The sequence below is a fragment of the Arachis ipaensis genome, chromosome B1 (assembly GCF_059453495.1).
Source record: "Arachis ipaensis isolate K30076 ecotype BB chromosome B1, ASM5945349v1, whole genome shotgun sequence".
NCBI lineage: Eukaryota > Viridiplantae > Streptophyta > Magnoliopsida > Fabales > Fabaceae > Arachis > Arachis ipaensis.
Window position 1 is genome coordinate 141,602,742 of NC_142436.1, and position 27,353 is coordinate 141,630,094.

At 36.0% G+C, this 27,353-nt stretch overlaps 1 protein-coding gene, 1 long non-coding RNA gene and 1 other non-coding gene across 4 annotated transcripts; 1 reads left to right on the plus strand and 2 right to left on the minus strand.

Moving 5' to 3' along the window:
• Positions 1-108, plus strand: LOC148578659 (small nucleolar RNA R71). The gene has a single exon (XR_015903909.1). It is a non-coding gene; the product is annotated as a small nucleolar RNA R71 (small nucleolar RNA).
• Positions 109-10,625: 10,517 nt separating this feature from the next.
• On the minus strand, positions 10,626-14,216 carry LOC107636129 (uncharacterized). 2 transcript variants are annotated; one of them, XR_015902538.1, is made up of 6 exons: positions 13,893-14,216; positions 13,630-13,763; positions 12,427-12,525; positions 12,205-12,319; positions 10,936-11,165; positions 10,626-10,840 (listed from the first exon to the last, which is right to left on the minus strand). It is a non-coding gene; the product is annotated as an uncharacterized LOC107636129 (long non-coding RNA). The 2 variants fall into 2 exon arrangements; XR_015902537.1 differs by having other exon boundaries at positions 10,626-11,165.
• Positions 14,217-26,283: 12,067 nt separating this feature from the next.
• Positions 26,284-27,066, minus strand: LOC148578660 (uncharacterized). Its single transcript, XM_088503143.1, has 3 exons — positions 26,998-27,066; positions 26,806-26,895; positions 26,284-26,736 (listed from the first exon to the last, which is right to left on the minus strand). Exons 1-3 carry the CDS (start codon positions 27,064-27,066, stop codon positions 26,284-26,286), a joined length of 612 nt encoding a protein of 203 aa, XP_088359269.1.
• Positions 27,067-27,353: the final 287 nt, after the last annotated feature.

Below are 27,353 nucleotides of genomic sequence, written 5' to 3' on the forward strand. Positions count from 1 at the left end.
AAGCATGTCAGAGGGACACTTTTTGGTCAGTCCTTTGTATCTCTCCCAAGCTTCATAGAGGGATTCACCATCCTTCTGTTTGAAGGTTTGAACATCCACTCTAAGCTTACTAAGCTTTTGAGGAGGAAAGAACTTGGCTAAGAAAGCCTTGACCAGCTTATCCCAAGAGTCCAGGCTGTCTTTAGGTTGAGAATCCAACCATATTCTAGCTCTGTCTCTTACAGCAAAAGGGAAAAGCATGAGCCTGTAGACTTCAGGATCTACTCCATTAGTCTTAACAGTATCACATATCTGCAAGAATTCAGTTAAGAACTGAAAGGGATCTTCAGATGGAAGTCCATGAAACTTGCAGTTTTGCTGCATCAGAGAAACTAATTGAGGTTTCAGCTCAAAGTTGTTTGCTCCAATGGCAGGAATGGAGATGCTTCTTCCATAAAGATTGGAATTAGGTGCAGTAAAGTCACCAAGCATTCTCCTTGCATTATTGTTGGGTTCGGCTGCCATCTCCTTTACTTGTTCGAAATTTTCAATCAAGTTGTCTCTGGATTGTTGTAATTTAGCTTCTCTTAATTTTCTCTTCAGAGTCCTTTCAGGTTCTGGATCAGCTTCAACAAGAATGCCTTTTTCTCTGTCCCTGCTCATAAGAAAGAGGAGAGAAAAAGAAAAGAAGAGGAATCCTCTATGTCACAGTAAAGAGGTTCCTTATTGTTAGTAGAAGAAAAGAAGAAATTCGAACACAGATAGAAGAGGGGGTTCGAATTTGATGATGTGAGGAAGAGATGTTAGTAGATGGATAAATAATAAGAAGGAGATGAGAGGGAGAGAGAATTTTCGAAAAATATTTTTGAAAAAAAAAGAGTTAGTGATTTTTGAAAATTGTTTTTGAAAAAGGTTAGTAGTTTTTCGAAAATTCAAATAAAAAGATAAAATAATTAGTTAATTAAAAAGAAATTTTGAAAAAGGGGAAGGATGTTTTCGAAAATTAGAGAGAGAGAGTTAGTTAGGTGGTTTTGAAAAAGATAAGAAACAAACAAAAAGTTAGTTAGTTAATTGAAACAAATTTTGAAAGGGTGAGAAGTTAGGAAGTTAGAAAAGATATTTTGAAATCAAATTTTTGAAAAAGATAAGATAAGAAGATATTTTTTTTTTAAAAGATATGATTGAAATTAGTTTTGAAAAAGATTTGATTTTAAAAATCTCAATTAATGACTTGATTCATAAGAAATCACAAGATATGATTCTAGAACTTAAAGTTTGAATCTTTCTTAACAAGCAAGTAACAAACTTCAAATTTTTGAATCAAAACATTAATTGATTAAGTTATTTTCGAAAATTTTATATAAAAATAGGAAAAAGATTTTTGAAAAATATTTTTGGAATTTTCGAAAATAACTAAGAATTTTGAAAAAGATTTGATTTTTGAAAAAGATTTTGAAAAAGATGAGATTTTCAAATTGAAAATTTGATTTGACTCATAAGAAACAACTTGATTTTAAAAATTTTTGAAAAAGTCAACTCAAATTTTCGAATTTGATGAGAGAAAAAGGGAAAAATATTTTTTTTTTTATTTTTGAATTTTTATGATGCAAGAGAAAAACACTAAAAAGATGCAATGCATGAAATTTTTAGATCAAAACATGTGATGCATGCAAGAATGCTATGAATGTCAAGATGAACACCAAGAACACTATGAATGTCAAGATGAACATCAAGAACAAAATTTTGAAAAATTTTGATGCAAAGAAAACATGCAAGACACCAAACTTAGAAATCTTTCATGTATAGACACTAAGATTTCAATAATGCATATGAAAAACATGAAAAGACACCAAACAAAAAATCATCAAGATCAAACAAGAGGACTTACCAAGAACAACTTGAAGATCATGAAGAACACTATGAATGCATGAAATTTTCGAAAAATGCAAGATGCATATGCAAGTGACACCAAACTTATAACATGACTCAAGACTCAAACAAGAAACATGAAATATTTTTTATTTTTATGATTTTCTAATTTTTTTGGATTTTTTTCGAAAATTATATGAAAAAGAAAAATAAGGATTCCAAAATTTTTAATATGAATTCCAGGAATCTTGCCATGTTAGTCTAAAGCTTCAGTCCAGGAATTAGACATGGCTCACTAGCCAGCCAAGCTTTCAATGAAAGCTCCAGTCCAAAACACTAGACATGGCCAATGGCCAGCCAAGCTTCAGCATGTAAAAAATCAGGCATATAAGTTTTCTTTTTTGTCATGTGGAAGCCTCAGTCCAAGAGAATTTAGACATGGCTTTACAACCAGCCAGGCTTCAACATGCTTCATGAAACACTAGAATTCATTCTTAAAAATTTTGAATAAATTTTTTTTTTTTTTGAAAACATTTTTATTTTTTTTTTTCGAAAGCAGATGAGAAAATTTTAGAAATATTTTTGAAAAATTTTTGAAAATAAAAAAAAAATTACCTAATCTGAGCAACAAGATGAACCGTTAGTTGTCCAAACTCGAACAATCCCCGGCAACGGCGCCAAAAACTTGGTGCTGTTGCCGGATCGAACTTGGCACTGATGTTACCGGACCAAAAGCTTGCCGAAAACTCGAACAATCCCCGGCAACGGCGCCAAAAACTTGGTGCACGAAATTGTGATGTCTAAAGGCTCCAAAGACTTGGTGCTCTGATCTCAATACATAATTGTCACAACTTCGATACAACTAACCAGCAAGTGCACTGGGTCGTCCAAGTAATACCTTACGTGAGTAAGGGTCGAATCCCACAGAGATTGTTGGTATGAAGCAAGCTATAGTCACCTTGCAATTCTCAGTCAGGCAGATATAAATGGATAATGATGTTTTCGAATTTTAAATAATAGAATAGGGATAGAGGTACTTATGTAAATCATTGGTGAGAGTTTCAGATAAGCGTATGGAGATGCTTTCGTTCCTCTGAACCTCTGCTTTCCTGCTGTCTTCATCCAATCAGTCTTGCTCCTTTCCATGGCTGGCTTTATGTAATGCATCCCATTGTCAATGGCTACTTTCGGTCATCTCTCGGGAAAATGATCCAGTGCCCTGTCACGGCACGGCTAATCGTCTGGAGGCATCACCCTTGTCAATGGTTGCATCTTGTCCTCTCTGTGAATACTATGCAAACATGCTCTGTCACAGCATGGCTATTCATCCGTCGGTTCTCGATCATGTCGGAATAGAATCCATTGATTCTTTTGCGTCTGTCACTAACGCCCCACACTCGCAAGTTTGAAGCTCGTCACAGTCATTCATTCATTGAATCCTACTCGGAATACCACAGACAAGGTTTAGACCTTCCGGATTCTCTTGAATGCCGCCATCATTCTAGCTTACGCCACGAAGATTCTGGTTAGGAGATCTAAGAGATAATCATTCAGTCTAATGTAGAACGGAAGTGGTTGTCAGGCACGCGTTCATAGGGAATGATGATGATTGTCACATTCATCACATTCAGGTTGAAGTGCGAATGAATATCTTAGAAGCGAAACAAGATGAATTGAATAGAAACAGTAGTACTTGCATTAATCTTTGAGGAACAGCAGAGCTCCACACCTTAATCTATGGAGTGTAGAAACTCTACCGTATGAAAATACATAAGTGAAGGTCCAGGCATGGCCGAGATGGCCAGCCCCTCTGATCTAAGAACAATGCGCTCAAAGATGATCAAAGGATCAAAAGGTAATCCAAAGATGTCTAATACAATAGTAAAATGTCCTATTTATAATAAACTAGCTACTAGGGTTTACATGAGTAAGTAATTGGTGCATAAATCCACTTCTGGGGCCCACTTGGTGTGTGCCTGGGCTGAGCTTTAAGTGTTACACGTGCAGAGGCCATTTGTGGAGTTGAACGCCAGTTTTAGTGCCAGTTTGGGCGTTCAACTCTGGTTTTGGCTCCTTTCTGGCGCTGGACTCCAGAATTGAGCAGAGAGCTGGCGTTGAACGCCGGTTTACATCATCTAAACTTAGCCAAAGTATGGACTATTATATATTGCTGGAAAGCCCTGGATGTCTACTTTCCAACGCAATTGGAAGCGCGCCATTTCGAGTTCTGTAGCTCCAGAAAATCCACTTTGAGTGCAGGGAGGTCAGAATCCAACAGCATCAGCAGTCCTTCTTCAACCTCTGAATCTGATTTCTGCTCAAGTCCCTCAATTTCAGCCAGAAAATACCTGAAATCACAGAAAAACACACAAACTCATAGTAAAGTCCAGAAATGTGAATTTAGCATAAAAACTAATGAAAACATCCCTAGTAATGACTAAATCCTACTAAAAACATACTAAAAACAATGCCAAAAAGCGTATAAATTATCCGCTCATCAAAGGTCGTCAAAACTTGTGATGGATCTTGGAGGCAAACTGTCGAACCACTTTATTGTTGTCTTCATTAGGGTAGTCGGGAAGGCTTTGCAACAAATAGCATCCGAGGCATTAGTGAGATACATTCTGCTTCTGAAATTGTTGAGGTGATGGCTTGGATCCGATGTGCCGTCGTACGGGGTCATGTCGGGAGCTTTGAAGTCCTTTGGGACTTTAGCTTTCATGATCTCTTTGGTGAATGGGTCTTGATCTTTGTGGGGGCTATCTTCATGACTGGATCGAGCGGTCTTAGTTTCGAGATCGGCTTCTAGCCTTAAGAGCTTGTCCTCTAGCTTTCGACGTCGTCTTGTTTCTCTCCGAAGGTCTCTTTCGGCTTCATGTTCATGTTCAGCTTCTTGTTCTAGCTGTTTAAGGTGATTCTGTTGCTCATGGATAGCTTCCAAAATTTTTGTGTTTGGGGGTTGCTTATCTCCCCCATTTTGAGGTGTGTCTTTGGAGGTGGCATCCGTGTTTTTGTTTGGCGTTCTACCCACCAAACCAGAGTTGTGGTCATTGTCATGGTCGTCCGCCATGGTGTTTTTGTCTATGCTTAGGGAATTTCTACTCTAACCAAACACCGCTGTCCCACAGCCTTCGCCAACCTATCCTCCATGCGATCCCATCGCCATCGCCTTCCGAACCTCCTCAATCCCAGTAGAAAGCACAATTAATAACAATGCAAGTAATTCACAAGTAAAAGCATACGAAGCAAGTAGATCAAGTAAGCAAATAGGCATGTTATTTAATTAGGCATACAATTACAAGTCGGCAAAGCAAACAAACAGATAGAAAATGCATACGATGAATGCCTGCCCTACTGGCTATGATATCACATTGTCGGTTCAACTGCCAACCCGACACATCTCCATGGAGACGTCGCCCTTCAGAATTATCAATGGGAACCCCCGAGATATAGTGCTCGAATCATTGTCCAGGGTTTTGCGCCTGCACGCTCTATTGATCTGAAGGGATGCGAGTAGAATACTCTTGCCTCAGACCTCACATCTCAACGTAAGCGGGATTAACCACCGTCCTTACGCCGCCGCCGCTACCTCGACAGGCGGGATTAACCACCGTCCCTGCTGGGCGCATAGCGTCTCATAATCTCAGTAAAAACATTATTTTAGTGGTTTTCAAAAAAAAAATTTCAGTATACAGAGATTCATCATCTCAATCCGAGTCCTCAACTCATCTCAACCACTGTCCATTCATAACTCAATTTCCAAATATCAAAAGTTCATCATTCCTCATCACATACATCAATCATCCTTCACCTAATGTCAAACCATTCTCAGCACGTCAGAAACCTAGGCCTCCGTTTTCTAATTTATCATAACATCATGTACTAGAACCCTTAAGTTATATCCCATGTTCTATTACTCAAAACTAGGCCCAAAAGTCCTAAAATGGTGTTATAGAGGCTTACAACCTTGTTAGGAAGGTAGAATAGTTGAAAAACAAGAAAAATTTGAGAAACAGGATGTGTGCGTCCGCACAGGGGTCTGTGCGTGCACATGCCCAGGAAATTTTTAAAAGTGTGCATACGCACAGGTGTCAAAACTAAAAAGGTCTATTCACATGCACAACCTGTGTCAGTGCCCCCAACAGACTGGCCTTCCCGACGTGTGTGTCCGCACAGGCCTGTGCGTCCGCACAGGTTGAAATTATTCTTTAGATATGCACGCGCACAAGCTGTGCTAGCACTGCAAACAGAACGCAGTTCCCTGCCTGTGCATGCGCACAGGTGTGTGCATCCGCACAGGTCAAAATTTTTCGCAGGGTGTGCGTCCGCACGAGAGTGTGCGCTCGCACATATCAGAAATCATGAAATTATGCAACTTCGCAGAATTTCAGATTTTTAACACCAACTTTGAATGATCATAACTTCCTCTTCAAAATTTCAATTTTCAAAAAATTTATATCGATTTAAAAGGTTTTCAAAGATCTTTAATTCTAAACAATTTTCAATTAATTTTGAAAACCGAGGCAAAAGTTATGATCGAACAAAGTTCATCAAGAACTAACTTTTACCCAAAATTACAATTTCCACAATTCCTTTATAAAACACAACCAAGACCAAACCAAACCATTCCAAACTCCAATTCTCATCAAAATCAACACCCTATGGCATATTACACCAAGCTTACCACATATTTCTTCACTTTACCTCGTCCTCAATCTCCATATTGATATATCACATATAATCAAACCTCATTAATATATTCCCAATCAATTAACATCAATATCACATTTATCAACATAATTCACTCCCCAACTTCAAAAATCATTCATCCTCATCATACCACTATCAATTATCAATATCTAACTCAAAAATCATCATTTTATCATACATCATCATACAATAGCATCCAACAACTCATCAACCATTCAAATCCAATCCTATCCTATGGGTCACTAGCCTAAGTGTCCATGAATATTATATACTACATAGAGGAAACTAAAATCATACCTTGGGCGATCCCCTATATGTCCAAAACTCAAAATTGAGCACTAGAGAGCTTTTAACCAAAATCCAAACTTTCACTTCCACTCCAATAAGCACAATTAAGTTCCAAAAGCTCCCAAAGCCAGAATAATCAAACTATATACATATAAATCACCTCAATCAACCTAGGGTTCCAATTAAATATAAATTCACAAGGGTTTAATGGCTCTTACCTATTCCAACAGATTTGGATGTCAAAACCCAATGCTAAGCAAGGCTTAGAGCAAACCTAAACATCCAAAACACAAGATTTCACTCAAAACCAAACCAAAAAATTCGAATTTCACAAGGGCACGAAAACTGGGCAGAGAATCTCGAGAAACTTACCACATGGCCTAGATAGAAATGACGGGCTCGGCGAGAGCTTCGCGTAGCCGCTGACGGCACGCGAATTGGAGCACCGTAGCTCGAGATATCGCGACTTGAAGTGAGAAGTGAATAGTATTTTCCCCCTTCTCTTTTCTCTCTTCTCATGCAGCTGGTGTTTATGTTGTGTGAGTGGTTTATGGATGAAAAGGGTTCACTTAAAGGACTTATATATGTCGGGCTTGGGCCCAACTTGGTTCCGGTCCAACCCATTAGCGTTTTTAGCCCGTTTGGCCCAACTTCGGACCAAACTTTTAAAATTAATGCCTGGTTTTCCATTTCTAATGTTTTTCTAAGGTTTTTGACAGTTTTCACTTTTTCTCATGCAATACCGGGCAGAGTTGAACCGGTTCAACTGTTGGTTCGCAATTTTTTACGATTTTTCGTAGAAGACACATTTTCTGACTCAGAAAAATCCACTAAGTCCAAAAATCACCTTTAAATCCTCAAATTCTCTCTCTAACTTTTCGGAATCTAATTTAAGCAATATTAATTGTTTAATTAACCGGTTGATTAATTGCGGTTCTTACACACTACAGGCTTCAGGTACCATTTATTGTAAAGAATAACTTCACTTTTTCCACACATAAGCAACAAAAACTAAATTGAATCTAATTCCAAACTCAGAATGAAAATTAAATTGAATTCAGAATCGCACCAGCATTCAACAAATTAAATAAATTAACCATCAATAAAATTAACTCATGAAATCAGAAAATCAGAAATCCAGCAACAATATTATTTCAGAAAATAAGCAACTCAGAATAAGCAAAAATTAACAAAATCAGTAATTCAGTATCATTATCTCAGCAACTTAGAATCGGCATTATTACAAAACAAGCAAAAATATATTAAAGCAGCAATGCTTACCGGCGGCGAGGGAGGAAGGGAAGTGGCGGCGATGAAAGAATGAGAAGTGATGGCGACAACGACAGTTCCACCCGCCGGCAAGGGTTCGGCGATGAAAGTGGGGTGGTGGCTGGGTATCGAAGAGGGTTTAGGGCTGGGTTTTTGAGTTTTATACTTCTTTCCAAGTTTTCAGAGGGAGAAAGGGCCAAAGGGTATCTATCGAAGAGGGAATTTTGATTTTTGAATCTGTTTTTGTTTTTTAATGAAAAAATAAAAACGACGGCATTTGGAGGCCTTTCGTTTTGAACTGGTAACACTCTAAAAATCGGGCTGGTCTAACAATTGTTATTTTATACTTGTAATTAACTAGATTGCATGCTTTAATAAGGTTTCAAATCACACTAATGAATCTTGTTCAGGTTCTTCCTGAAGCTCCTGAAGATCTTGTTTGCGATTGTCTTGGCGGTATTTCTCTAAAATTTTCTCCTTTTTTTTCCACTTGATATGTGCTTCTTTGTGATAAATACACAAATAAATTGCCCATAGAATTATTTGTTTACTGGTTTTGAGAATCAGGATTGCTTGAATTAATCATTCAATTTTTACACAAAGATGCTTCAACCATGGTTTTGGTTGCATGGCACGTCTGTCATGTCTAATCCTCATTCAAATAGATCTACCTGCTGCTTTATTTCTCCAAACCAACGTGTAATCTTGTCGTTATACTAATTCTGTTGGACAGATATATTTTCTTGTATGAGACTATAACAAATCAAAGTTTGAGGTGCTGTCGTCTGAGGTAATCCATATGTTTCAACATTTCATTTTGGCTATCTATTATCTGATAAAGTCATAGGAATATAACTCCATTTCCTTTTGCAGGAGCCAATACATGAGCGAATATCACGAAATGTTGCATCTGCACTGGCATCTTTGAAGTAGACTGGGAATGTTGGGACTTTTTCAATTCTGTATTCTATAGACCCCTTTCTGAGGATATATTTAAAACTTACAAGCAGCAAAAATTCTACCAAGAAGTGTTTTTTTAAATAAAAAAATTATATAAATAAAGCTTAAAACCAAAAGACAGATGAACATTTAACTCATAGAAATCATGTTTGGTCTTTGCCAATTGCGCCATGTATTTAACTTGTATACTTATCAACCAAACCGATGTCTTTGGCACACATTGTTACTGAATAATGAATGATGAATATTTCATTAACTTATGTCACATTGCTCTGGATCTTTCTTTCTTCTTATACTCTCTCTCTTCACATGAAGTCTCAGGGAATATTGCTCTTCCAATTTCGCCTCCGGTTCTCTTCTACAATTCCTCCGCCTCTCTTTCTCGTTGTCAGATCTATTTAGTTCTCTGTTTTTTTTAATTCATATATTATTTTTTTTATTTAAATGTTGATTTAAAATTGTGTTTATATATTAAATTAGATTGGATCTGAATTTTTTATTTATTCTGTATTTGTTATTATTAATAGTTATAATTTGTTTTGAAATGGTGGTAGAGAGGTGGTTATGGTGATTTTAATGGTAGTAATTTGAATTGAAATAATGGTAAAGAAGTGGTGTTGATGGTTTGTGGTAGGGATAACATTGTCATTTTGTTAGAATCATAAATTACATATAGTGTTATGTCCTTGAGTACCAAACAAGTTCTCAAATTTCATGTGTCATTGTGTCTATGTCATTTTGTATATTTGTGTCTGTGTCTTATTTATCTCCACCCACTAACCAAACGAAGCCAAGTACACATTATTATTGTACACAGCTCTGCATATAATGCAGAAGTACTTGGCCTTGTAAACACGTTAATTCTCTGCATCTAGTGCAATTGATATTCAGTTCTTTACTTTTCTCTGAGTTTACTCAAAACGTGTTATCAATATCATGTTTAGTTTAAGATAAATATAAAGGCTGAATAGTAGATTTGTAATTTAAAAAGTTAAATGAGAATATTTTTGAAAAGAAATGTTATAAAAGTTTCAATCTTCGTCCCCGGAAATTTTAGTCCCGTATGTCCCAACTTTCTGGAGGTATTAAAGGGACTGAAATTTTGTGTCGGAACTGAAATTTTATTTCTAATCTCTAGTCACCAAACACAATACTCAGTCCCCAATCTCAATCCCAGTTTTAGGAAACAAACGCTATCTAAAAGTATTAAAAAAGAAAAAACTATTATTTATGAGCTGCGTTTGACCTTGTGATATTGATATTTACCATTTTTCATGACTAAGCTCGTGGTTCCTCTTTTTTAATATGGAGAGAATTTTGTGAATGACAATAAAAAGATACTACATTACATAAATGACAGTGTTAAGTTTTTTTTTTCCTAGATGTTAACTTGGTGAATTTTTTTTATTTGAAGAAATTTTTTAAAGATATTAGTTATCATGCATACAAACAAATATACTGATTTAACCCGAAAGCTATTTACCTTGAATTCCGGATTTCACACTATCTATGGAGACAAGGAGATTAAAAAAATGTGTGACAACAAGAAGGAGAACAAGGATAGAGATGAGCTTTATTTATTTTTCGATCATTATATTTTAAATAATGTGATCTTAAGTAGTAGTGAAGAAGAAAACAATAGTACAACTGGAGATATGGAATTTTCTAATGTTGCAATTTCTCATGAAATATAGGCCTCCACTTTTAAGTTTTAAGGAGGATGATAGTGAAGAAGTCACAATGTGCAATTTTTTTCCCAATAAGGCTGCAAGTAATTAAAACAATATCAGGTTCTCCAAGACTTGAATATCACTTCAATTCAACTAACGAAAGGTTCAATTCAATCAATAACATTATTACCTTGAATTAAGGACAACTAAAGAATGATCTTTTTGGGTTCTTTGTATGCTAGACTCTATGACAATGGTATATGCTCCACAATGACGTTTTAAGTTTTCTTCTTTAGCCTTTCAATTTCTTCCTCCATTTGATACACAATTAATGCTTTAATCATCACTAACACTTTTTTTCTCGTAGGCGACATGGAGTTGACGAGCTTTCAAGGGTCGCAATGTTCACCAATCACATACCTAAATTGGGAAAAGAATTTGTTTCAAAATAATGGTTAGGATCATGGAGAATAGGAGCAATATTGAAGGAAACAGAGTGTCATTTGTGCACAAATAGGCGTAGAAACTAATTTGTCTTTTATGTATGCGTGATATTTAACGTCTGACACAATAACTTACCGTGATAAATAAGATAGTTCTGTTAAGAGTTGACGGAGCAAAATGGGTTAGAGACCAATGTGACTTACCAAATGAATTGTTGGGGATTAATAAGCTAATTAAATTTATTTGGGGATTTAAATGTCTAATCTAAAATTTGTTGGAGACAAAAATAGCATGGTTCTAAAAAATCAGACTGGACGATTTGATCGGATTAACTGATTTTTTTACCGGTCCGGTAAGGATAAAAACTGTCTGGTAAAAAATGGTATACAAACCGGTCGAACCAATAATTAACAATTGTTAGACCAGTCCGATTTTTGGAGTGTTACTGGTTCAGAACCAAAGTCCCCCAAACGCCGTCATTTTTATTTTTTCATTTAAAAAAAACATTCAGAATGATACCCTTTGGCCCTTTCTCGCTCTGAAAACTAGAAAAGAAGTAAAGAACTCAAAAACCCAACCCTAAACCCTCTTCAATATTCAGCCACCATTCTATTTCAGAGCTCAAATTCATCACCAAACCCTTCTCCTCGGGTGGAGGATTTATTAAAATAAAATTGTTATAAGATATATGAATAAATCTTAGTGCTAGTCATATAACTTAAGAAAAATACTATATGAACAAATGTTTTTGTGTTGTCTCACTCTTTAATCCTTATTTTTAACACCTAGCAAGTTCTTGTTATGTTGACACCTAAATCATCTGAATAACTATCAAGGACAACATCATGTACATCATCAAGACACTTCTGAGCAATCTCGATGCACTTCTCAAACATCACATCAAATTAATTAAGATTAAGAAGAGAACTAGATGAAGTTAGTGTTGTTGGTTGGGTTAGCTGCAGCCTGGTTTTTATATTGGAATTTAATCATGATGAATTGAAAAAAAACATACCTTAGCTGCTCTTGTTCTTGCCCTTGCCCACCTTGACACAGCAGATTCTTGTTTCTCCACATCAAAGAATGAAACTGAACTACTTTTAAGAGCAGCAAAATCCAATGCCTTCCACCTTCATCATTCAAAAACATTCAATTATTTACATGTATAAGATAGAAATTTAATCAAACACCTAGCGCGCACCAACAAAAAAAAGGCATGTTTTCATGAAAAACTAACCATAGTTCCTCCACCACCATAGCACAATCTGCCCAGTATCTTCTGGTATGGTAACTCTTATAAACCTTCTACAGCTTAGTGGCAGCTGCATTGAATTCGCTTTGGAGAAAAAGAAATTAACAAAAACACAAAAAATGCTTGACAATTAGTACTATAGTAGTAGTAGTAGGCAAGGAATCAAATTTCTGGAAGCTTTGGAGGAAGTTATGCATGTCTTCCATAAAGGACTAACTAACTATATATAGTATTTAAAAGAAACGACAATACAGGGGGAAATAAGAGGAAAGTTACAGCGGAGCCCTACCCTACCATGTTATTAATTAGTAGGGGGCTGAGTACTCAGAATCAAATAATTTTAGGAGAGCGGATAACAGGCTGGAGACCGCAGCAGCACAGATAAATATTTCCGTCCAATTCTTCCTACTTTATTCATTCACTCTCATTAGTTTTATAGTAACCCTTTAATTTTAACGAAATTTCTGCACAATTATTATTTTCACTGGATGCGTAATTAAATAATAACACATTACAATTCTTTTTCTAAGGAATGGCCGTTTAATTGCAACAAGAATGAGAAGCTACATAAGAATTTATACAGCTATTTTTATCCATATGTAACTCAAAACTTGGTTAATAAAACTCCTATTTCCACTGTGCTTCATCAAATAACAGTATTATACATTCTAGGACCAAGTTTTTCCCTTTTTCCCATTTGCTGTTATTTTTTTGACACATTTTAATTGGCTATTATCACTAAAATTCAAAGCATCTATGATCTATCTGTGTGTAATGGTGATCTTAGCTAAAACCTATTACCAACATCTTCAAATATTAGATAGGGAGTGAAATCTTTTTACTATTCCGACTAATTGATCCTAAGAGATATCATTAGAGATGATGCTTATTTAAGTCTTTAATTAGAAGATAAAGAGAATTCTTAGGTTTTTTTCCTGTTTTCATATTCAGCTGATATGCTTTCACGACAGTAACACAAATGACGCCTCATTTTAATTTTATATCATGCTTGCAGTTTTACCTAAAAACAATGGCAAAAATAGGCAAACAAAAGGAGGCAAAGTTTCATTATCTTAATCATCCTAATCATGCTTATAAACGTATCAACTTAAAAAAATAAAAAAATAAAAACAGATTCAATACGGAGACAAAACTAAAGTAATGCAGCAGAGAGCAGACACCACTTACCACTCTTGGATAAAAACAAAAATCAGTTCGAATGCATCCTTTGGAAGTGTCACACCTAACTCTTCTTCGAGGGGTTCAGCTCCAAGGGTATCTGGCTCATGCATCAACTTGGTTTACTCTCAAATTTCAACATTCTAATTGAAATATAAGAAACAAATAAGAGCATAGTTGTTGTGTTTGTGATTACCGAGCAGAAACCGGTTTCTAAAATCGGAACCCTAAACCCCGTCAGATTTCAGAACCAAATAGAAATTAATACATACCTAATCAACGACGTGAGCACAGAGAGGACGATGAGAAGCGCAGAGATCGACGATGGTGAGGGCGGCGCAGCAACAATCAGTGCAGGAGGGTCGAGAAGGAGCGACGGTCGAGTGGTGAGTGTGTGCAGCGATGTGGTGAGTGCGTGCAGCGATGTGGTGAGTGGGGGGCGAAGACGGTCAATGGCGATAGCGAGAGGGTTTTCGATCTTCGCGATGGTGAGCTCTTTGAAAGTGTTTTCTTCGGGCTTTGGAGGTGAGTGATGAGCTTTGGAGGGAAAGGAAAAAGATTTCACCGAGTGTGTGAGTTGTGTGCTTTCACGTAAAAAGAGGAAAAAAATTTACGAAGCGTCAAGTTTTTGCCTCTAGAGTAGATGTTACAATACTCCACTGTTGTTTGGAATTTTAAAATTTCTTTTTATTAATATTATTATAATATATATTGGCACAGTATTTTAGAAGACATTATATTAATAGAATTTTTAATGCATATTGATAAAATTATTAAGCAATTAATATATTATTCTTGTAAAACTATAAAAAAATATTTATATTTAAATTATAAATACTTATTAATAAATTTTTATAGAACTCGTTAATACTTTTATTATACTTTTAACATACACAATATTTTATTTTTTTATTTTATATCATATTTTTATTTATACTATAAAAATTATTAATAAGTACAATAAAACATATTAGTAAGTATTATAAAAAATATTATTGAATAATTATTTTATTATATTCATTAATATTTTTTATAGTAACATTTAAATATGGTATGAAAAAAGGAGTGAAAATAAATATAGTGTAAAATAGAGGAATAAAAAAATAGTCTAACAAATTACCAAAATTTTGAATGATCTGTGTCCTAACAAAAGAAAAATGGATTCATGTAATTAAAGATGTTTTTATTTGTTTTGAAAATTAAAAAATTACTTTAATTCATTTAAATATTTTTTTCATATATTAGTCTTTTATAATTAAATTTAAATTTTGAATTTCTAATATTAGTAAATAAAATTAATTATAAAAATTACAAAATTTGAATCTAAAAAATTATTTTTAAAAGAGACATCTTGAAATGAATATTAATTTTAGTAGATGGGTGTTTGACAATATTTCCCAAAAGGGAAAAATGAAAAATTATTATTCTACGTTCTAAAATGAAATTTATTTTTATTTTAAAATTTTAATACGTTAATAGTTTAATATATCTAAATGTATAAACCTCATATTTCTAAGAAATTTTCTCAAAAATAATGTTAATAAAATGTTTATACATATAGATATCTAGAAAATAATTGATACATAGAAAAAAATATTGTTTAAATTTAAACAATAGCTTATGTTGTGACATGGATAGATAAGAATGATGGATGTCCATTCATGAGAACTGAGAAACACATTTTTCCTATGTTGAAGGAAATAAATTCTTAGAATGAAGAAGTTTGAAACGTAAACTTTATGTGCCTATAAATACATGTACTGAGGCAAAGGGAATATACACAGAAATAATAAAACACTATTTTCTCTCTTGAGTCACTACTAATAGTTTTCTCTCTCTTTCTTTTATTACTGCATATAAATAAAAGAATAATTTTATTGAGCTAATTATATTAATACTAGAGTCTTCTATTTACACATCTCTATTTTATATGTAGTATATCTTTTATTTATTTTACAACACGTTATCAGCATGAGACTCTGATCAAAATTTAGGAAGACTCAGGTAACAAATTTTCATTATGTCGAAGCTCTCTCATCTTGAATTCAATGCTCTTGATATTTCTGGAAACCATTATTTATCATGGATATTAGATGCTGAAATCCATCTTGATTCAATGGATCTTGGAGATACCATTAAGGCTGAAAATAATGCATTCCAGAAGAATAAAGCCAAGGCCATAATTTTTCTTCGTCGTCATCTTGACGAAGGATTGAAAAATGAATATCTCACATTAAAAGATCTTACAGATCTTTGGAAAGACCTTGAAGAAAGGTATAATCATAAAAAAACGGTGATACTTCCTCAAGCCCGATATGAATGGACGTACTTGCGTCTACAGGATTTTAAATCCATAAATGAATATAATTTTGCAATGTTTCGAATCACCTCACGAATGAAATTATGTGGGGAAAAGATAACTGATCATGATATGTTGGAGAAAACTTTCTCAACCTTCCATGCCTCGAATGTGCTCCTGCAGCAGCAGTATCGAGAAAAAGGATTTAAAAAATATTCCAAGTTAATTTCTTGCCTTCTTGTTGTTGAACGCAACAATGAGTTGCTCTTGAAAAATCATGAAGCGCGCCCAGCTGGCGCCGCCCCATTTCCTGAAATAAATGCGGCAAATTACCCCAGAAGAGGTAAATGGCAATCTTTTAATAACAAGAAAAATTATGGAAGGAAAAGGAATTATGTTCAAAAGAGAGGATCTCACCAGAAGTGGGATAAAGAAAGAAATATTGGGCAAAATAAATCAACAGATGATAAGTGTTTCCGTTGTGGTGGAAAGGGTCATTGGTCACATACCTGTCGTACCCCAAGGCACCTAGTCGATCTTTACCAGGCATCTTTGAAAAAGGATGACAAAGGAAAGGAAACAAATTTTGTTTCAAATGATGCTAAAAATTCCACCACTCATTATGATGTATCTGATTTCTTTGAAGATCCTGAAGGAAATATTGGTCATTTGATCAATGATGGAATAGTTTAATATGTGAGATTGTTAAGTATCCATGCAAATAAATAATGTAAAGAACTTATTGTTAAGTTTTATTTTCTGTGTATTTAAGTTTCAAATGTGATGTATATAAATAATGAAATATTAATGTTTATGATTTTTGAAATCATTAAATGTGTCATGTTTAAAAAACAAAGTTTTAGTATATGACATTATTTTTATGTACTGTATTTCTTACAAAAAATAATTTCGATCAAGTATTCAATTTAACTGTGCATACTACTCATTTTATGATTATTTGTCTTTGAAGAAAATGGCAAGGATATATAATGAAGATGTGGTATGCCTTGCGGATAGTGCAAGTTCGCACACTATTCTCAAAAGTGATATATATTTTACCCATCTGGTACCAAAAGAAGAATGTGTTAATACTATTATTGGCTCAGACAATGTGATAGAAGGCTCTGGAAGAGCTATAATTTTGTTTCCTGGAGGAACAAAATTTATAATAAACAATGCACTATTATCTACCAAGTCTCTGAGTGTAACACCCTACCATACGGAGTCTTATGCTTAAGTCATAATTCAGAGATGGCAAGGTATTACGACCTCTAAAATAAAAAAATTTAGTACGAATAGTAGTATGAATGATGCTTATAACTAGGAGCCTTTGAAGAAAAAGGGGTAAACAAAAATCGTAACTCGAAAAGTGCAACACTCCGATCGATAACGTAGCGAACAAGAATAACCAAAGCGAGATATATATATATACGAAAGGGTGTCAAAAACGGGAATATCAAAACTCAAAATTCAGTTGCGAAGATAACCGGTCCGAGCATAGCAATATATACATATAATAAAATAAGAAAAACCCCAAAGGAAACCCAAAGGGACATAAAAACAGAGAACCTATTCTCCAAAATCTCCTATAAGAGGAGTCATTACAGTTTGTATTATGTAATGGAGATAAAAGTATCTAAGCAAAACATATAAACCAAGACAGAGTCCCAAGAACAAAGGATCTTCGCTAATCCAGAAGTCTCCAGCATGCCTCAACGAGAAGCCTCGCGTCCTGCATTTGAAAACCATAAAATCCGCATGGGTGAGAACCAGAGGTCCCCAGCATGGTAACAGCTTCCACATATATAATACATAATAATAGAGGAAAGCCGAAGGCAATCCTAGAACTTCCTCCAAATAATATCAAAGCTTATAAGCAAGCTAAACCGTAAGTGACAACTGACTAAAGATCCTTCAGTCTAACTAATACTTTCCTTTCCAATTCCTTCAGACCTCTCAACCACCAGCAGGAGTAATATATAGCAAACATAGTTATATCAGACAAAAGATTTACAATTAGGAACAGATAAGGCATTTAGACAGTTAGCAAGTAATATATAGTCAAATAGGCAATCTCAAATAATTCATATAGTATGCATATGATGAATGCCTGTCCCTAGTGGCTGATGATATCATCTGTCGGTTATAGAGCCAACCCGACAAGTCTTGGTAGCTAACCATTGGACTGTCCCTCTATCGTGTCTCCCTAACTCGAGTTATACTCAATATAAATTTGATCATAATCATGATCCATATCCATCACCCTCATTGGTGAATATTTATGGGGGTGAGCTCCTCTGGGGCTTTCACAGTGCCCGGCTACCCTGACGACATAGGGTCAAAAGAGCTTCGAGTCTCAACCTGGAGCACGTGGTGGCTAGCCACTGCTTCCTCCCAGGGAAACCCTCATCTCCGATAGTGGAAGTGCAAACATTCACAATTCATTCAACAGCATATATGCATTTATACTTAGCCATAATCATGGCTCCGCCGTAACACGGCAATAATCCAGCCATCCGACTCACGGTTAAATCCATAACCAGCCAATTCATTAACAATTAGGGCCCTTCGGCCCATGGCATAACAAGCACTTCCACCGCCATCCTCTGCATCTCACATAATCATCTTTGATCCTCATTGATCATTCATTTTTTTCTTGCTTCACTCGCAAGTTACCACATTCACTAGCTTCTTGTCTCATTGCTAGGCATATCATAATGATTTAAGACATAAATGGTGAGATCAGAGGCTTAGAAGTATGAAATTTGGCATTTAAAACTCAAAAATCAACTTTGGGATGAAAATAGGGCCACGCGTACGCGCACTCCACGCGCACGCGTGGATGGCCACAAACCTCATCGACGCGCGGACGCGCGGGTTGAAAAATAGCCAAACGGCGCGCAAGCGTCAGCCACGCGTACGCGTGGGTGCTCTTGCGCCCCAGGCACAAAACTGGCACAACTCTGGCACAACTCTCTGGAAAATGGCTGGGCACTTGGTGCAGCGCATCGGCGCGCTCGCGCACACCACGCGCACGCGTAGATGGTGCTTTCTCGAAGAACGGCGCGTACGCGCCAAGTGCGCCTACGCGCGGGGGTCATTCTGCTAAAAATTTTCTAAGTTAAAAGCTGCAGAATTCACAGATTCAACCCCCAATCTTCCGATGGACATAACTTTCTCGTTTTAAATCGCTTTTCGCCCGTTCTTCGAACGGCATGGACATCCCGGATCCAATTTCATTTCTAAATAAGTTTGGTACAAAACGGGGAAATGTAGTCCAAGTTATGTCCTGTCAAAACATGCCCAAAAACCATATTTTCATAAAAAACCACAAGGTGCCATTTTCAAAACAAACCATTTTCAACTCTTTTCAAAATCAACCCAAAACATGCCAATTTCAACCCTTTTTGAAATCAATCAAAATGTACCAAAATCAATATCAAGCCATCCTCAACTCACACATTGACACTTTACCAAAATTCCCAAAACCACCATCCAACCATTTTAACACTTCTCAATCAAGTGGCTAAAGGACAAACACAATATCATGTCATACATCCTTCTTCATCCCAATTTCCAATAATACTATTTCCAATCAACCATCATTATACATAATCATCATCATACTCACCATCAACATGGTACCACTCACAATTCAACCTTAATCAATTATCAAGCATATATCACAACATGCATATTTCTCATACATCATACCATCAATGCATTAATAATCATCATCACATATATGACCACATCATATATCTCAACCATTCGACAATATCAACAATTCAATGCCTATCTTAGGGCCATCTAGCCTAAGTATTTCCTACCACATTACATATTAGATACGAGAAACCGAGACCATACCTTAGCCGATTTCCCAAACTCAACCGGAGCACTTCCAAATTACTTGTCCACAAGTCCTCTAGGTCTCAACACCTCCAAGAACTGATTTTATCACACAAAACCCTCTTCCAAGCTTTCCAAAATCACCAATCAAGCTCTAATTTTCACGTATACACAACCTAAGCCACAATCATCATACCCATACACAACATCTCAATACCCAAACATCATAGAACAACAAATTACACTAGGGTTGAGAATCTTACCATACCCAAGGTCCAAGGAGACAAGATTAACCTTCTCCTTCAAGAGAGTTAGGTCCTATAACATCAAAGAGCCCAAAATCTCAACATTTTTGCTCATGAAACTCGAAAGTAAAGGTTGGAATTTCAAAGAGCAAAACATGGCTTACCTCAAGATTGGTTGTATAGGTTTTGTAGAGCTCTCCGCGGTGAACGTGTGGCCGTAAATGGTGCGGCAATCGGAGCTCTAGATCAAAAGTTATGGTAGTTTGAAGATCAAGTGAGATATAGAAGTTTGAGAGAGTGTTCTTCCCCTCCCTTACTCCATTTCAGCATGTTTGAGTGATAAGTGAGGAGAGAGAGTGCTGAAAACTAGGGTTTTGGTTTAGTTTAGTTGGGTCAAGGGCCCACTTTGGGTCCGGTTGGTCCGGTTTGGCTCGTTCGATCCAATCTTGGTCTGATTTCTATAAAATTGGTACCGAAATTCTCGTCTCAATCTCCTCTATCACATTTAGCCATAAAAATCACGTTTTTGGCTTTCTAGATTAAATTCTCATTTATGGGTTAATTAGTCGTTAATTAACCGGGTCTTACACTGAGGAACTTGTTAAGTTTCAAAGATATTCACCGAAATGGATATCATATTGAGACTATGAATGAGGGAAGTCATGAGTATTTATGTATCACAACTCATGATTTAAATAAAAAAGTTATACTAGAAAAGTTACCCTCACTTTTATCTGGGTTATATTATACCAAGATTAGTGCAATTGAATCACATGCCACTGTAAACCAGAAGTTTGCTAGCCCAAATGAATTTATAACTTGGCATGACCGATTGGGTCATCCGGGAACAACTATGATGCAGAGAATTATTGAAAACTCCCATGGTCATTCACTAAAGAACCAGAAGATTCTTAAATCTAGTGAATTTTGTCGTGCTGCATGTTCTTAGGAAAAGTTAATTTTAAGGCCATCACCAGTAAAGATTAGATTTGAGTCCCCTAAATTCCTAGAAAGGATTCAAGGTGATATATGTGGACCTATTCATCCACCATGTGGATCTTTCAGATATTTTATAGTCCTGATAGACGCATCTTCGAGATGGTCACATGTGTGCTTATTATCTTCTCGCAACCTGGCGTTTGCGAGATTACTGGCTCAAATTATTCGATCAAAAGCACAATTTCCAGAAAATCCAATCAAAGCAATTCGTCTTGATAATGCTGGTGAATTTACTTCCCAAGCCTTTGATGCTTATTGTATGGCTAATGAAATAAGTGTTGAACATCCAGTAGCTTATGTTCACACACAAAATGGGTTAGCAGAATCACTTATTAAACGCCTCCAATTAATTGCTAGACTGACGTTGGGGTTTTTTCCAGTAAAGAAGTTCATAAAAACAGTCGCGTTGTAGATATAGTCTCTAAACCGACAGAAATCCCTTCGTACAAACGTTTTGGTTGTCACAAGTAACAAACCCCTAAATAAATTGATAACCGAAGTATTCAAACCTTGGGTCGTCTTCTCAAGGAACTGCAGGGAAGTATGTTCTTATTATTGGCTATAGAGATTGTAAATTGGGGTTTAGAAGATGAGAAGCAAGTGATTTAAATGACAAATAAAGTAAATGAAGAACAAGTAATTTAAATAGCAAGTAAATTAAATAAATGACTGTAAATGGGCTTTTGGCAAGGTATGAGAAATTAGAGGTCCTATCCTAGCTATCCTTATCAAAGATGATGATAATTGAATCTTAACTCCGCTTTGTTAACCTTTACTAAAGTGAAGGAAGGTCAAGGGATTAATTAATTGATCTTCGAATCCTATTTGTTTCCTAAGAAAAGATTGGAATTATTGAAACTCAAATTAACCAAGATAACAATTGTCAAGCACGTTTGAGGTTGATAACTCCTGAGTTACTGAATTCTTAACCAAGACCAAAAAGGAGAAAAATAAATCTACCGGAATAAAAATATCTTCAGATTGGGAATGACAATAACATAAATAAAAGAAAGCAATATTAAACTGATATACCTCAAATAACATAAATTCAAAATAGAAATCTGTAACATGGGAGTATTCATAAATTAAATTATAAAAGTAAACAATCAACTGAAGTAATGAATAAAAGAAAAAGGGAAATTTAAAGTAAAGGAATATTAAAACCTGGGATCGAGAGTTACTCCTAAAGAGAGAAGTTCTAAATCCTAATCCTAAAGAGAGAGAGAATCTAACGACCCAATTTCTGGTACGTCATGATCATACTAGAAACTGAGCGTTACTAACTTGTCTTCCTAATTATTATCTATTATTTATTATGTGAGCCTGATTCGTTGTTAAAAGCGTAGTTATTTTACGAGGTACTTTTTTTTTCTAAAAACGTTTGGATTAATAAACAGAATCATTAATAATCAAGTCATAAATGATAACAGATAATACAGTTATAAACAACCACACATAAATACATCACAAGCAGTTGACAACATTCGGTGATTCAGCCTTTATTAGAGTAAAGATCTTTAGTTAGAACACCCCTAGATATAGCTAAATAATAACTATATACATATATATACATACAATATCCCAGGTCCTGACCTGTTCAAGAAGTCCCTAAGCTGGCACCTAGGCTAGCCTAGACCCTATACTCACCTAGTCCCTCTAAACTACTAAAGCGAGGGAAAGTACGTTCTAGGTCGTCAAAACTCAAGTCAGGTGGATCGTCATCAAAAGGTGGAAGGTCGTCTACTAATCCTCTGCACGATCATATGTCATCAAAGAGCGTCTCTCAAGTACTTCATCGAGTGGCCACATAACAGCAACATCGTACGGAGGACTTAGGTTAAGGTTCACGTACAAACGGGGTGCAGACGTTGGCTAGTCTCACAGTATATACATATAAATAGAGAACGAGATTCACCCTAGACTCAGAAGACTACCTAGAGTGGAATCCTCTTTGCGAACGATCGTCAGTGAATTACGGAAGGGTACTCACGCTTCCATCTGAAGGGGGAAGGGAGAGAGAAGGGGTAAGAACTGGGGAGTTCTTAGTAGGGCCGGGGTTATTAGTTACATTCATTAATTCTATGTTGTTTTGCAGACTATTAGTAGAATAAAAGGAAGCAATAATTAGAAAACACAGATAAGTAGAGAAGATAGAGAAAACAGATAGCAGAACACAAACAAAAGAATACAAGAAAATAACACAAACACAGAGAATAGAATACAAACAAGGAAAGCATACATTCATACCACAATCATAACAAAGGAAATGTGCAACCAAGTATGATGCATGTCTAGCCCTAGCGCAGGTAATGAGCTCATTTGTCGGTTACATACCCGCTCCCGACGTTACCCAGCAACCTCTGTCTGGATAAGGCTTTCCTGTTGGCAATACCCACTGCAAGCAACCTTTGTCTTGCAGGGCAGCACTTATTAGCCGATATACGCCCAACACACTCACTGTAAGCAACCTCTGTCTTACAGGAGCAACAACACACTCACTGTAAGCAACCTCTGTCTTACAGGAGCAACAACACACTCACTGTAAGCAACCTCTGTCTTACAGGAGCGCACTGATCTTGATACCTCTGTAAGTAACCTCTGTCTTACAGCAAAGCATTATAGCAAGGTATCCCAGGAAAGCGTTCTCAGTGGTCGTACCACCATCTATCTGACTGCCTCTCTGCAGCAGATTCTTACATAATCATTCTCATTATCATCATTCATCATCACTTTCAAATTCTTATGCAGTACCTCTTTCTTTCTCTGTTCAATCATACTATACAAACTTTACATCTTTCACTTTTACAATATCTTGGCTCAAACCATTTCTCTTTATCATATTACTCTTTTCTCTTTGTATCTCTTTATTCTGCTCTGGTTACACTGTTCTCTGTGTTTCTTTACTTTGCTCTGATTTCTCTGTTTAACGTATGTATTTAAAGCTTATGTAAATTTCGGTATGAATAGTTAGTCTGTCCCAAGTATAGGTTCATTAAGTCTATACTGAAACAGTTTAACTTTTCATATAATACCTAACCCTAGTCGCAACTCAAGTACTAACTAAGTTGCCCTAGTTCGTTCACTAATCTCTGTCTGTTTTTCTGTCATTAAAACTTTACAGACTTTTTCTTCGATTTTTATCTTTTCTTCAACTTTTTATCTTTTATTTATCTTTGCCTCACTAATATGTTTTTACCACTCCCTAAGTGTTTTATGAAAGTATTTATGAGATTCTGTGCTTAAAGTTGTCTTTCTAAAGCTTTTACAGAAAACTGCCTTTTTCGCATTATTTTATTATTTTTATTAAAATATTACTTTATTAATATATTTTCGAAAATTAACTTATCTTTTACTTTTAACCTTTAAACTTTACTTTTTACCACCCGTAACTTTTAATATTTCTACTTTTACCACCCTAACTTTCAGAAATTACCAAATAACCCCTCAAACACCAAAATATTTACTTCCTTGCCCTTTCTAAGATCTAAAAGGTGTTCTTCAATGTTCTTCACCACACTCAAAGTGTTCTTCATGTTCTTCATAAATTCTTCAGATTCTTTCTTTGTTTTTACCCATTTTTCAGTCTTTTCAGCAACCGATTTTTACCATAATTCAAAATAAATTCCCAGCCACTAAAACCCCATCTTTTCTACATGATTTTAACACAAATTGAACCCCAATTTAGGGCCTAGGGTTTCGTTTTCCAGCTGCTCCAAGAACACACATTCATAGCTTGAATTTCATCAAATTTCATCAAAATTTCACCAAATTTTCACCAAGAATCAATCATATATGCAACCAATTTTTAGCACAGCCAAAAAATACAACATTCACACATCTCAAACACAAATAATCAAGGTTAATTTCGTGACACCCTACCTGGTTTTGCTGCTCCTAATTCAATTAAACTTTCAGGTGGTCCTTAAGCACTTTTTCCTCCTAAATCACATCAAGAAAACACATATTTAACCATGTTTCCTTGAAACCGAATCAAAAGAGAGATGGTGCAGCCAACTCACCTTGATTCCAGCCTTGATAAGTCATATGATCATGTAGAGAAAGAAGAGAGGATCATTTTGGTCGGATTGGAATTTTGATTTGAGTTTTAGTTCAGCAGAAATCAAGCTTTGAAGATTTGGAACTAAGAACTTTTCTCTCTTTTTCTCTCTACCTATTTTCGGCCACAAAGTGAAAATGAGCCAGCCTTGAGGGTTTTGGGGGTGTAGGGTGAGTTGTGATTGGTTGGCTTGGAGGTGGATTAAAATAATATTAAAATATCTCAAGTGTATAACTACTAAAACTAGATGTATCGGAACACTTGTAAAAATATCTCTAAAAATTATTTTCTGAGCTACTAGCATAAATGACACTAGTAACATATTTATTATGAGAATAGAACATGTATAATGAGGCCTTAGAATTGCTAAAGTCATCAGAGAGTGCTGGTGCTAAGCTGCACCAGTGAACCGTAAACCCGGTTAAACCGATTTTCTGTTTTTAACAAAAACAGACCAGGTAACCTTATAATATCATTCAAGCATTTTCTAATACTAATATAATGATAATATTATACTATTATCTCTCTCCTCTCATGAATCGAGTCCGGTTCGTCAAACTGAGACTATTTACGAAAAACAGAATCAAAACTCTTAACCGATACGGTTCAAAAACTGGGTTTTTTGTGACTACATTATCGAGCGTGCCTCAGAAAAGTTCTATCTTAAAGATTACATAATGACAATGAGGATTGAGATACTTGATGATATATCAGAGGTTCTCCCCTTACTGATCTTCCGAAGGATTCCATGCCTTCGGAAAAGATCTCGTATACTCGAAAATCAGGGTTGTTACATTCTACCCTCCTAAAAGAAAATTTTGCCCTCAAAATTTAACATACGCATAAGAAGTTATAGTATTATCTAGCACAAACAAAACCATAGTGTGGTACTCACCTCGAGTGGAAGAATTAGGTGCATTAGTGTTGCTAGCAGTTACGGTAAAAACCCTTCCTTGTTGTTGTGGCCTAGCTGGATTTCGAACAAACCTTTTTGGGCAATTCCTCGATATATGTCCATACTCTCCGCAAGAGAAACAAGTGTGTGTCCCAAATCTACAAGCTCTATTACCATGATCCTTCCCACACCTTGAGCATACTGAAATATCCTGAGTTTGCTGAGATTGACCTCCTTCTTCCTCTCCCAAATTATAGTTGTCGTGGTTGGCATTGTTATGAGCAAGAAAGTTACCATTCCATTTATTTCCATTTTGGCGCTAGAACTGACCATTGACCTTAAAGTTACGACCTTTAGGGGCTAGATCATGAATAAAGTCTCTTCTTGAGGCCTCCCTACAATTTTCTCGAGCTATCGCCACCTTCTTCGAACATTCTTCCACTAGTTTACTTTTATTCACTAGTTCAGCAAAATTTCTTATCTCTAGCGGAACAACGGAGTTCATTAGTTCTTCTCGGAGTCCTCCTTCAAATTTTAAATACTTCCATTCCTCAAAGTCAGCAGGATTCCCTTGGCAGATCTTGGAAAAACGGCACAAATCATCAAACTTTTGGGCATATTCTGCAATAGTTGTATTACCCTGTTTCAGCTGCATAAGTTCCATCTCCTTAGCGTCACGAGCTGCCCTCGGAAAATACTTCTTATAAAATTCATCCTTAAAAGTATTCCAAGGAATATCGCCTTCATCTTGTTGCAACAGTCGCTGTATCCCCTGCCACCAATGCTCAGCTTCTCCTTCCAGCATATAAGTAGCAAACTCCACGTGTTGGCCTTCCGGAACATGCTGCGCTCGCAGTGCTCGTTCGATAGCTCGAAACCAGTTGTCAGCATCAGTCGCAATGAGTGTACCTTTAAACTTAGGCGGTTTAACCTTCAGAAAAGTCGCAAGGGTCATAGGTCTTTCGAGATGCCCCAAGTTATTCTCATCATTTCCACTATCTTCCCCATGCTCATTCTCATTCTCGTTTCTCACTCCAAGACGGTCAACAGCCCTAGCCGCTGCTACTGCAGCCTCACACACTGCCTCAGCCACAGCATTCATGGTAGTCATAAACGTTTCCTGTTCCCTCTCGTAGTTAACATTAGGAATTCCTTCCCGTACGCCTCGTCTCTGTGAACCCATTGTAGTCCTGTTCACACCAAACAATCATTATTAAGGTGATCAGTCTTAACACTTCAAGTCAAGTGTGAACATTCCCAAAATGAAAACACAGAGACAATCATGCAACACATATCATCAAGATATCCTATAAGCATGAGACACACAAGCAGAGTATGCAATGAAGCATAGTCAGTCCACTCCCCAGGCTCTACTGGGAACGAACTGCT

What these genes read in the sequence shown, in the direction of transcription:
- LOC148578660 (XM_088503143.1), bottom strand. Translation starts at nt 27,066, where the DNA reads ATGAATGCTGTGGCTGAGGCAGTGTGTGAGGCTGCAGTAGCAGCGGCT. An exon ending in GGGCTGTTGACCGTCTTGGA is followed by an intron (nt 26,896 to 26,997) that starts GTGAGAAACGAG and finishes ACTTTTCTGAAG; the next exon opens with GTTAAACCGCCTAAGTTTAA. An exon ending in GAGCACTGCGAGCGCAGCAT is followed by an intron (nt 26,737 to 26,805) that starts GTTCCGGAAGGC and finishes CATTGGTGGCAG; the next exon opens with GGGATACAGCGACTGTTGCA.